The sequence below is a fragment of the Myotis brandtii genome, unplaced genomic scaffold (genome assembly GCF_000412655.1).
Source record: "Myotis brandtii unplaced genomic scaffold, ASM41265v1 scaffold643, whole genome shotgun sequence".
NCBI lineage: Eukaryota > Metazoa > Chordata > Mammalia > Chiroptera > Vespertilionidae > Myotis > Myotis brandtii.
The window spans coordinates 301,351-312,296 of record NW_005370478.1 but is presented as its reverse complement, the minus strand read 5'-3'; the positions used below and the strand labels follow the sequence as shown (position 1 = coordinate 312,296).

General features: G+C 37.6%; 1 protein-coding gene across 5 annotated transcripts in view; it reads left to right on the top strand.

Annotated features, from left to right (window-relative positions):
- Positions 1-404: 404 nt before the first annotated feature.
- The window catches only part of POGZ (pogo transposable element with ZNF domain), a 28,983-nt gene continuing 18,441 nt past the window's right edge, over positions 405-10,946 (top strand). For 2 of the 5 annotated variants that reach the window (XM_014528661.1, XM_005880602.2), the window contains exons 1-3: positions 408-531; positions 1,515-1,673; positions 10,259-10,434. In XM_014528661.1, the coding sequence (XP_014384147.1) occupies positions 408-531; positions 1,515-1,673; positions 10,259-10,434 (459 nt within the window). Of the gene's footprint in view, positions 532-1,514; positions 1,674-10,258; positions 10,435-10,946 lie in introns of all 5 variants that reach the window. The other 3 variants (XM_005880603.2, XM_005880605.2, XM_005880604.2) reach the window with 3 other exon arrangements.

Genomic DNA, 10,946 nt, shown 5'->3' with positions numbered 1-10,946 from the left:
ATTTTTTTTAATATATTTTATTGATTCTCTACAGAGAGGAAGGGAGATAGAGAGCCAGAAACATCAATGAGAGAGAAACATCGATCAGCTGCCCCCTGCACATCTCCTACTGGGGATGTGCTCGCAACCCAGGTACATGCCCTTGACCGGAATCGAACCCGGGACCCCCCAGTCCGCAGGCCAACGCTCTATCCACTGAGCCAAACCGGTTTCGGCAAAGAAAATAGTATTTAATGCATAATAATTTTGGACCCTTGGAAATAGGGTAGGTTAGAGGACATGGTAGAGGGTAGTACAAGGGGATAGGTTACCAATGGATTCAACAGTCAGATTCAGTGTTTGGTATAAAACACTTTTTTTCCATTCTGAGGTCAATATCTTATTTTATTTCTTATTTTTTTTGTAGCATGGCGGACACCGACCTGTTTATGGAATGTGAGGAGGAGGAGCTGGAGCCATGGCAGAAAATCAGTGATGTCATTGAGGATTCTGTAGTTGAAGATTATAATTCAGTGGATAAAACTACTACAGGTAACAAAAACTCTTTGATCTTACATTGCTTAAGTTGACTTAATTGAAGGACATTTTTGTTAAGAAAGTGTGAGGTGGGGAAGGACTTTAATAATCCAGGGACGCCTCATTGTGGCTACCTTTATTTTCCAGTGTCTAATTTGTATGTGCCTCCGTTTCCTCATACATAAAGTTAGACACACTGTATTGAATTCATTAAAAACATTGAGAGTTGTATTAACCAATATTTACCAAACATCTAGCAGTCCTTTTACCAAATGATGTATAAATAAGAATGCAACATTGATGATGTATGTCAGTGCCCATTTAAGCATGCAGTCCAAAAACAAGTTCGCATAGTCTTGGCTTTTTTTTCTTTTACTTGAATTTAGTTTCATTTGTGAGATGAGAAGAATTTGCTTTGTATCTGCCTTCAAGGACAGTTTACAAACTTAGGCTTATTAGCTTCTCTTTCAAAAAGGTGATGTTGAAGGGTCAAGTTTTAGCCCTGAATTCAGAAAGTGGGTGGTAGTCCTCCCCCCACCTCCCCTGCCAAATTGTGCCTGTTGCTCTCTTTATTTTTATCTTCCTTGCCTTGGGAACTGAAGGTAGCATTGATTTGGGCTGAAACAGGACACAGTTTAGCATCTTGTGGATGACTTACTGTGCATGGTTATGAATACTGGTTGTGGTGCTAATAAAGCTTTAACGTCCCTAGAGGTTTGCTTGACCTGTATAAGCAACACATTAAAATCCCGGTTCAGTGAGCTTGTGATTTAACTTCATTAATTAGGAAATGAGACGCAGAAAAGGTGGCATTGTGTTTAATTGGTGAAGTGAGGGGCAAATAGGAGGAGAAGTAGATCAGCAGTTGGATTTACAAATAATGCAGGAAAACTTTTGGGCATAGAGACCTGCAGTGAGATGGAAGGGGAAGATTAGAACAGTATCCTTCAGTGTCACCTGTCCCCGCCTTCAAGTGACTGTGCCTCCCTTCCCCACAGTTTCTGTGAGCCAGCAGCCAGTCTCAGCTCCAGTGCCCATCGCTGCCCATGCTTCTGCTGCTGGGCACCTCCCTACATCCACCACCGTTAGTAGCAGCGGGGCACAGAACAGCGACAGTACAAAGAAGACTCTTGTCACACTAATTGCCAACAACAATGGTAAGTGGGATTATTGGGAAATTCTTCCTGGGTTAGAGGGAAGAGAGAATGTAAAAAGTCTTAGGAACAGCTAGCTGTACCTGTTTAGCTTTGGGTACTGATGTGGTGCTAGTAGTTGGAGAGTGAATTTAGTAATGATTTTCTGTTGGGGAAGTGATTCAGTAGGTGGTGCTGTTCCTTCTGAGTTAGTGCTGAATTGATGATGGTGTTTCAAGTCCGAGTGCAGCGGATTCTTGCTGCTGATAATTTCTAGGAGAGAAAATGTAAACCCCAAATTTGTAACTATTGAAGAGATCTGGGTTGAGTTTTTGTTGTTGTTACGGTTTGATTGTTTGTTGTTGTTTTTTAATGAGAAGAGTCCCACTAGTTTGTTAAGAATCCTCCCAGAGCAGATTTGTTTCGTCTTTTTCTCTGGTAGATTCATTTGGTTATTGGGTCCTGGGTATGGAAAATAGGACAGGGCTGTTGTCTACCTGAAGGAAATGGTGAAGGAGTAGTGTTTTTAGTGTATTTATTAACTAGAGAGACTGACTATACAGTGTTGGTTTTTATTTCATGTCTGATATCTATTTCTACACTCTGAAGATGAGTCATTGGCAAGTTATAGCTCAAGATTAAAAACTAGAATAAGCATCTTCATAGAATCACTGCATTGCTGCAAAGGACTTTATTCTTTTTATTTTTTATTGTTTAAAGTATTACATATATCTCCTTTTTCCCTCATCGACCCCTCCTCAGCCACTACCACCCCCCAGGACAAGCCCCCACCACTCCAGTGTCCATATCCATTGGTTATGTTAATATGCAAGGACTTTATTCTTAATTATTTTATTTAAAAATTAAATAGCTTTATTCATACAAGAATAATATGTGCATTATAGAAAAGGTAGGCAGAAAAAAATAAAGGAAGAAAAATTTTAAAGCTATAATCCCACTTTCTGGAAATAGCAATTTGTAACTGTTTTTCTATATATATATATGTACTTTTGTATACTTCCATATGCTATATGTAGTGATTTACTTTTTTACAAAAACGGAACATACAGACTCTATATTACTCTTTGTCTGCTTTTTTTTTTCTTCACTATGTAATAAATGTCTTCTCACTTTACTAAATATTTATCTGACATATTTTTGATGACTATTTCCCTTTGCTTGGTTAACTTTTATTAACAATAGGTTGTAAGAGTATATATTGTTCTTTTAAAGAGCTATTGAACATCTCTGTCTTTCTAGTCTCACATCGTTAGTTCTGAGAATATAGAACTAAATGTCAAAGATCATCACAATTTTAAGGATTTTGGTCAATTCTTTTTCCTGGATTGGAAATGTTGTGTCAGTTTATATTTCCATTAGAAGTGCATATGGCGTTCTTACTTTTGAATATAACCATTTATTTCCCTAATATTTATTACAGTTCCAATTTTTTGTGATTACAAATGATTGTGGTGAACATTCTCAGGCATTATATCACTATATAAGCATATCTGCAGTATAAAGTGAGATTGCTGCATCAGGCATTTCAAATTTGATGGACAGTGTCAAATTGCCCTAATTGGTGGCTTTAAAAAAGTGCCCACAAGTAGCTCTTTCCCCATATGATTGCCAATTTTAAGTATTATTGAACTGAAATCTTTATAATTTCCATAGGTATTTTTCAATCTTTGGGTACTGAAAATTTATTTTTATCATGTGGAAAATCCATTGCATTTTTTCCAACTTATATATAGGGATTCTCAAATAAAGATGAGGAACCATTACCTAGAAAATTCTCTCATTTTTACAGATGTGGAAACCAAAGCCTATAGTCTAAATCAGCGGTCGCCAACCTTTCGGACCTCACGGACCACCGGTTGGCAACCGCTGGTCTAAATAATTTGCTTAAGGTCAAATAGTTGATAAGTGACTAAACTAGATTTGAATTATCTAGATTTCAAAGCCTGTGGCCTTTCCACTATATTTTACTGCTTTTCTTGGTTTCTCTCAAAATAATTGTCAAAGTTCTGTTAGCAATCAGTTTAGCTAAACTTTACTTTCATCCAAGGATTCCAAGGCATCTCATAACCTAGTCTCCTTGACTCCTTGAATGGACTCCATTCTGAGCCCACCTAGGGCCTGTGTACAAAATTATAAATATATAATGTATATAAGTTGATTTTATTTATTTCAGAAACCTCTAGTATTATAAATAAAATAATCCAAGTTCATGGTTTTAAAAAAATGGGTATAGACTAGAAACCACAGTTACATATATCTGTGTATTCTTCCAAAACCTGTTCATGCATGGATAAGCGCTCATTAATAGGTCCAATTTGTCTTCCCTTTTTTCTGTAATTTTTTTTATCAGATACTCTTGGAATGGTAGCATGAGCGTAGGGATTAGACATCACAATAGGGTGGATAAAAAATATTCCCTCCTAACAACCCAGTTCCCATTAGCCTTCCGTTTAATTATACTGGTATATTGTCTACTTATTACATTGTTAACATAGCAAGGGAGAATAACTTTTAAGCAATTTAATATTGTTTCACTTAGTGTACTAGGTTCTTTGGAAAGCTAAAAAAATGTTTGTTTGTTTTCCTACTCTGCACCCTCCTTTTAAACCAGTTTTAAAACCATTCTGGCTCCTAGTTATCAATAGCCACCTTCTCCAGTAATTATATTTTAAAAGACTGTCCCTTTGGGGGAGCATTTGATTGACCTTTATAATTTATCTGTTTCTCTTACTTTCCTTGCCCTCTCTTCATAAAGAAGCATTTACTTGACTCTTGATTTTAAGAAACATTTATATATGTGGGAGGGAAGCCAGGGTTTGGAAAAGAGTAGGGGCACATTAATAATGTTTATAACGCTCTAGTTCTAAACTGGGTTGTGTTTGTTTTAACATTATACTTTATAACCTAAATTTATGTAATATTAGAGGCCCGATGCATGAAATTTGTGCAAGGGGCTCGGCCCTCGCAGCCCCGGTTTTGTCTGGAAAGACGTCTGGAAGGTTGTTCGGCTCTCTGGTCTAATTAGCATATTACTTTTATTATTATAGCTTTTATGTGGATCAAATGTTAAAATATAATTAAAATAAAGATTTTTTTTTTTGTTAATCTTCACCCTGGGATATTTTTTCTTTTTTTAATATGTTTTTATTGATTTCAGAAGAGAGGAAGGGAGAGGGAGAGAGAGATAGAAACATCAATGATGTGAGGGAATCATTGACCTTCTGTTTCATAGATCGATGCTCAACACTGAGCCATGCTGGCCGGGCTCACTGATTGCTTCTTTTATGTGCCCTAACCAGGAATCAAACTGGCAACTTTGTTGTATCAATAGGACATTCTAATCAACTGAGCTTTTCAGCCAGGACAGCATTCTTTATAGCAGTAGAGTTTGTGCAGATTTTATGAGAACCATGCCTGTCCTTTGAGACTTGCAAATATTGGTTGATTTCACATAAATGCAAAACATTTCCATCCTGTATTTAGTTGGAATGTTGAGTTCAGTCATTATCTTAAGAATTTTTAGGCTTAAATAAATAACAGTTTATTTTCTTTAACCCTAGCAGTGAAAATAATAAATAGAAAATACATGATTTTGTTTAGCCAATATTTTTTCAACTATAAATTGGAAAGGCATAAAAGAGATAGGTGTGGAATGTATGGATTAAAAGAGACTTAAGGCTTATGTCCATCAGTTACACTTTATGTGAAACCTTTTGTAACCTGATTCAAACAAACTCTTTTTAAAAATTACAATCATCAATTTATAGTCTGACTTGGTATTTGATATTAAAGTATTATATATTTAACTTTAGTATAATTGACAAATATAATTGCAACATATTTAAAATGTACATCATGGTGATTAGACATACGTTTGTGAAAGGATTTCCACTATCTAGTTAATTAACACATCCATCACTTCATATATTTATCTTTTGGAGGGGAAGGAGTGAGAACATTTAAGTTCTACTCTAAGCAAATTTCAATTATATTTATCAACTATAGTCACAGACTTACATTTTTTGGAGTGATAATGGTGTTGATATTCACTCTTTTTTAAGTTCTCTTTTGAAGTTATTATCTATATATATGAAAGGCTAAAGGTCCGTCCTTCCCTCCAACTGGTAGCTATGACGCACACTGACCACCAGGGGAAGACACTCAACGCAGGAGCTGCCGAGCTGCGGTGACTTGGCAGCTGTGGTTCTTGGGTGACACACCTGGAACCAGAGAGGAGGGAACCCAATTCTGGGGTGCCTCACCTGAGAATCGCCCTCTCAAAATCCGGGACCCCCCGGGGGATGTCAGAGAGCCGGTTTCGGCCCAATCCCCACAGGCCCGGCTGAGGGACCCCACTGGTGCACGAATCCATGCACAGGGCCTCAAGTATAGATATAAAAGGCTAAGTTGACTCGCACATGTGCGATGCATATAAAGCTGAAGCGGGAATTTTGGACTGGAACACGCAGTGTTCCCCTGGGCAGAATGGCTCCCGGGTTCTTTGTCCGTCGGAGTTGAAGAATGAATCCACGGACAGAAGATGGTATAGCAAAGGTGGAAATTTATTGAAGACCAAGTACAGATTCCCACGTGGGGAAGGGGAAAGAATTTCACAGCACAGACTCCCATGTGGGAATGGGGAAAGGGTCCCACTGAGTTCCCTTTTCCTGTGCCTTGATATCCTTTCTGATTGGTCACTATTTCCTTAGACTGGTTATTATAGTAACTTTTGAGCTAAAAGGTCGAATTTCACATGGGACATGTGAGATTTTCCTCCCCTTCTCCCTTAGTGTTTTCCTATCCCCTTTAGGCCTTCTCCTTCTGGATGAAGGGCTTTCTTCCCTTTATTCTGTAAATATAGACCTTCTGCTGTTTCCAGCTCCCTCAGTCTATGGAAATGTACTTGTTGCAGCTTTTTAGCCCCCTATTCTATGGAAGTATACCTTCTGCTGCTCTGCAGCCCTGTGCTTCTTCCATGGTCACCTTAATTTCTAAAATTTCCTAAACCTGTCTTTTCACCCCTAAAAACTTCTGTTTCAAAGCTCTCGCTGGCGCCAATTGCATGCGTGCGTTTCAATCTGTCATTGTCGATCGTAAATTTGGTTGTTTTTGTTGACATTCTGAAGCTGAAAGAAAGCCGCGTCCTCCTCGACAGAATATGTCTGAAGACCAACCATTGCCACAACGTATCTCTGAAGCCGAAAGAAGCCGGCGTCGTAGACAGAATATGTCTGAAGAACAACGGTTGGCACAGCGTATCCTTGATGCTGAAAGAATGCGACGTCGTCGACAGAATATGACTGAAGAAGAACGATTGGCACACCGTATCACTGCAGCTGAAAGAAAGCGACTTCGTCGACAGAATATGTCTGCAGAAGAACGATTGGCACAGCGTATCTCTGAAGCCGAAAGAAGCCGGCGGCGTCGACAGAATATGTCTGAAGAACAACTATTGGCACAACGTACCTATGAAGCCGAAAGAAAGCGACGTCGACGACAGAAAATGTATGAAAAACGGTCATCGACAAGTACTACCAATACTGGTAGGAACTGCCTTCATAGCGAAAATGAAGTAAATGAGGATGCAGTTATCGAACACAGTTGTGATGGAATGTAATACGTGGTGTTACATGTCAATTTTACCTATCCCTAAATTTCTCCGATGAAATGGAGTTATATGTTGCTTTCTCTCCAGTTCGAAGAGCGTGTGATGTTAAAGTTGTAAATATAGCAAGCATCACAAGGGAAGTTAGTCAAGCACTCTGAAAGTGTTTTTACTCTTAATGTGGTATACAAGGAGATATTAAAATAAGTTTAATCAATTTATCAGTCACTGTTTTTATCGATGTTGTTTTTATATCATGTTTTTGTTTTTATATCATCTTTTTATTGTTTTCATATGTCTTTGTTATTGTTTATTTATTAATTGATTTAAAATTTTCATGTACATTTTACTAACTTTCTTTTTTTCTATATAATTTTATTGATCACTGTTAAATAAAAAATTACTTTTCATTTGCTTCAATTCATATCTTCTTGATCAGTTCTTTGTTTTCCCTTCCAAACATGTCATATGCCACACCTGCGGCAATGAAGAATTTTTAAACAACACAGCTAAGAACTTGAACATTCATTCACTTGCAGTTACCTATATGCTTGTTACATGCAGTAGGGCTCCTGGGGGTTTAGTCATCCTGTTACAAGTTTTCGGAAAACATACATCATAACCTTTATTCATCTTCAACTCATAGGCTCTGTTGCATCTGGAAAAGCCTGGTGACACGCCCGTGAGCACTGTACCCCGGCCACCAATAACCGCATGGCCGATGGTACCTCACGCGGACTCCTCCGTCATTTGCCGATGGAAAAGCACTAATTTTCTTTCAATTCTGACACTTCTATTGTAGAAAAAGGGTGAATAGCAATATTAAAATATTTCTTCTACAGTAGGTCCTTGGGTTACATCAGAGATCTGTTCCTACGGCGCGACGTAATGCAATTTTCGCCGTAAGTCGGAACCCACCTACATAAGCACCTACGTCACTCACATGGAGCACATACACAGCAGTAATGAAGTGAAACAGTAAAACAAACTTAAAAGAAAGATAACAATTCCTGACCTTTACTTGTGGTAAATAAATAATAAAATACATAAAGCACATATGTACATACATCGAAATGACGGAACTTTTTTTTTTATAAATGGAGATGGCGACGTAACCATGAAAAGACGTTCGTCGAGTCCGACATAACCTGAGGACTGTCTGTAATTAATTTCCTTTCAGTGTGCACGAATCCGTGCATCGGGCCACTAGTATTGAAATATTTATAGGTGACATGATATGATCTAGAACTTGTTTCAGAATAATATGGGTGCTAGTAAGTGGGTAGAAGGTATAGATGAAACATGATTGGCTAATTATTGAAACTCAGTGATGGTACATGGGGTTCATTATAGTGTTCTATTTTTATATATATTTTAACTTTCCCATAATCAAAACATTTAAATTTAAAATATATACAGTCAGTAAGTTGTCAGTATATTTATAGATATAACTTGTTGGAATTTTTATCTGTCAACCTCTATAATCACTACTCTGCTGGCGTAGTAATTGTCAGGGTCTAGTCCACTACTGGGCTCTCAGTTTCTCGGAGACTGGGACAAACCACTGTTGGCCCTTTCATAGCCACCTATATACCCACTCTGCTGGTTTTGCTTTGTAGCTAACTGCAGTGACTCCATTTGCCAAGTTGAATATACAGTTCAGAGGAGTCCATCTTATTCTGGTGATTTGAGGTAAAAAAGTTGAGGCAATATTTTGCTTTTATCTTTGATTTAGGTATATTGGGTCTCCCAAATTTTCTATCTGGTTTTAGAATATTATAAATTAGAAAATATAGTATTGAGAATTTTTAGCCAAATGTAGTATATAGAGGACTTAAAAACATTTACAAAATTGCTTTTCTCACAAATGAAAAGGAACATAAAATATTTCAGTAACAATTAGCCCCGTTTATTAGTATGTGTTTATTAATATTTATTCATGAATGAATCATTATCTTATTAAGTCAACATTTTTACTTAATGTTGTTTAGTTTTTGACCAGGTCTTTTGTTTATCAGTCTTGATGACATAGAGCTAAAGAAGGCAGCCTATCAACCTCTGTTTCCATACCTAAGACCATGGTTGTTCAGAAAGTCTTTTGCATTTCTGAGATTTGACTCACTAGGAAGAGATGCCATTCTTTTTTTTTTTAATATATTTTTATTGATTTCAGAGAAGAAGGGAGGGAGGGAGAGAGAGAGAGAGAAAAAAAACACATCAGTGATGAGAGGTAATCATTGTTTGGCTGCCTCCTGTGCACCCCACATTGAGGATTAAGCCCGAGACCCAGACATGCCCTGATCGGGGAATTAAACCATGACCTCTTGGTTCATAAGTCGATGCTCAACCCCTGAGCCACACCGGCCGGGTGAGATGCCATTCTTTAAAGTCTCTGTACTTGCTGAGTTAATGCTTATTTGATGAATATTCCTCTTATTAAAAAAAAAATTAGGTAGTAGGGGCGGGCTAGAAGGGATCAATGGGGGGAAGAAGGAATATATGTAATACTTTCAACAATTTTTTAAAAAAATAAGGTGGGTTAGCAGCAAATTACATTCTGACAAAATAGGTGTTACTAGTTAAAATATGGTGTTCTTGGTTTTTGTTTTAAGAAAAACATGTTATTTTATTTGTATGAAAAACATGTTATTTTGTTTTGCTGATTTGGTATGGGGAGATTGTGTTGTCACTTAATGAGTCAAAGCGATAGACATACAGAAGTCATAATGTGTTGAGACATCTCTAGTTAAGATATATAAGGTAGATGTTAGTGAACTTCCCCTATCTACTTGTTTTTTTGTTAATTTTAGATTTGGGTGAAGCTTAGATTTTTGGTGAGTTTGGTGACATTAAACCTGAACTGAGTGACAATCTTGGATATTTTGATATCTAGGATGCCATTTCTTATCTAAAATCATAATGTTATAAGATGTGGGTTTATTTTCTATTACATTCATATTTTTCCCTCCTTTTTACACTTTAGCTGGCAATTCTTTGGTCCAACAAGGTGGACAGCCGCTCATCCTAACCCAGAATCCAGCCCCAGGTCTGGGCACAATGGTTAGTCAACCAGTATTGAGGCCTGTCCAGGTCATGCAGAATGCCAATCATGTGACTAGTTCTCCTGTGGCCTCACAACCAATATTCATCACTACTCAGGTGAGTAGGGACTCTGAATTCTGGGACTGGTAGAGAGGAGAGAAAGACCATGTGAACTTTTGGAGGCTCTACCTTAGGTCTTTAGCATCATTAGAAATGGTCCTAAGTCCTGTTTTTTGACCTGGCTTTCTCATTTGCTGTTTTGTAATATGGTGCTGACTTTTATAAAAAGCCTAACATAGCTTACAGCTGGTTAATTTCCACTTCATACTCCTTAGAGGGCTATTAAGTCTGGGCAGAAATTAGTGGGAAATATTGGATTCAGAAACCTTAACACATGGCCCTCAAGGCTTCTTGCCCTTTACTTGGGCTGCTCTTAAAATGGGGTAAGTTGACTTTTGGAAGTCTATATGTGAAATTGGGGAAGTGCAGGCAGATCTTTGGAAGAGAAAAAGATGACTTACTTGATATGTAATGTGAATTGAAGTTGAAAGCCTAATGCCGAATATGGGATGTAAAGACAAATGCTCCTCTTTGCCTTTGACTTCCTGAGTTACAAACTCTTTTCTTAG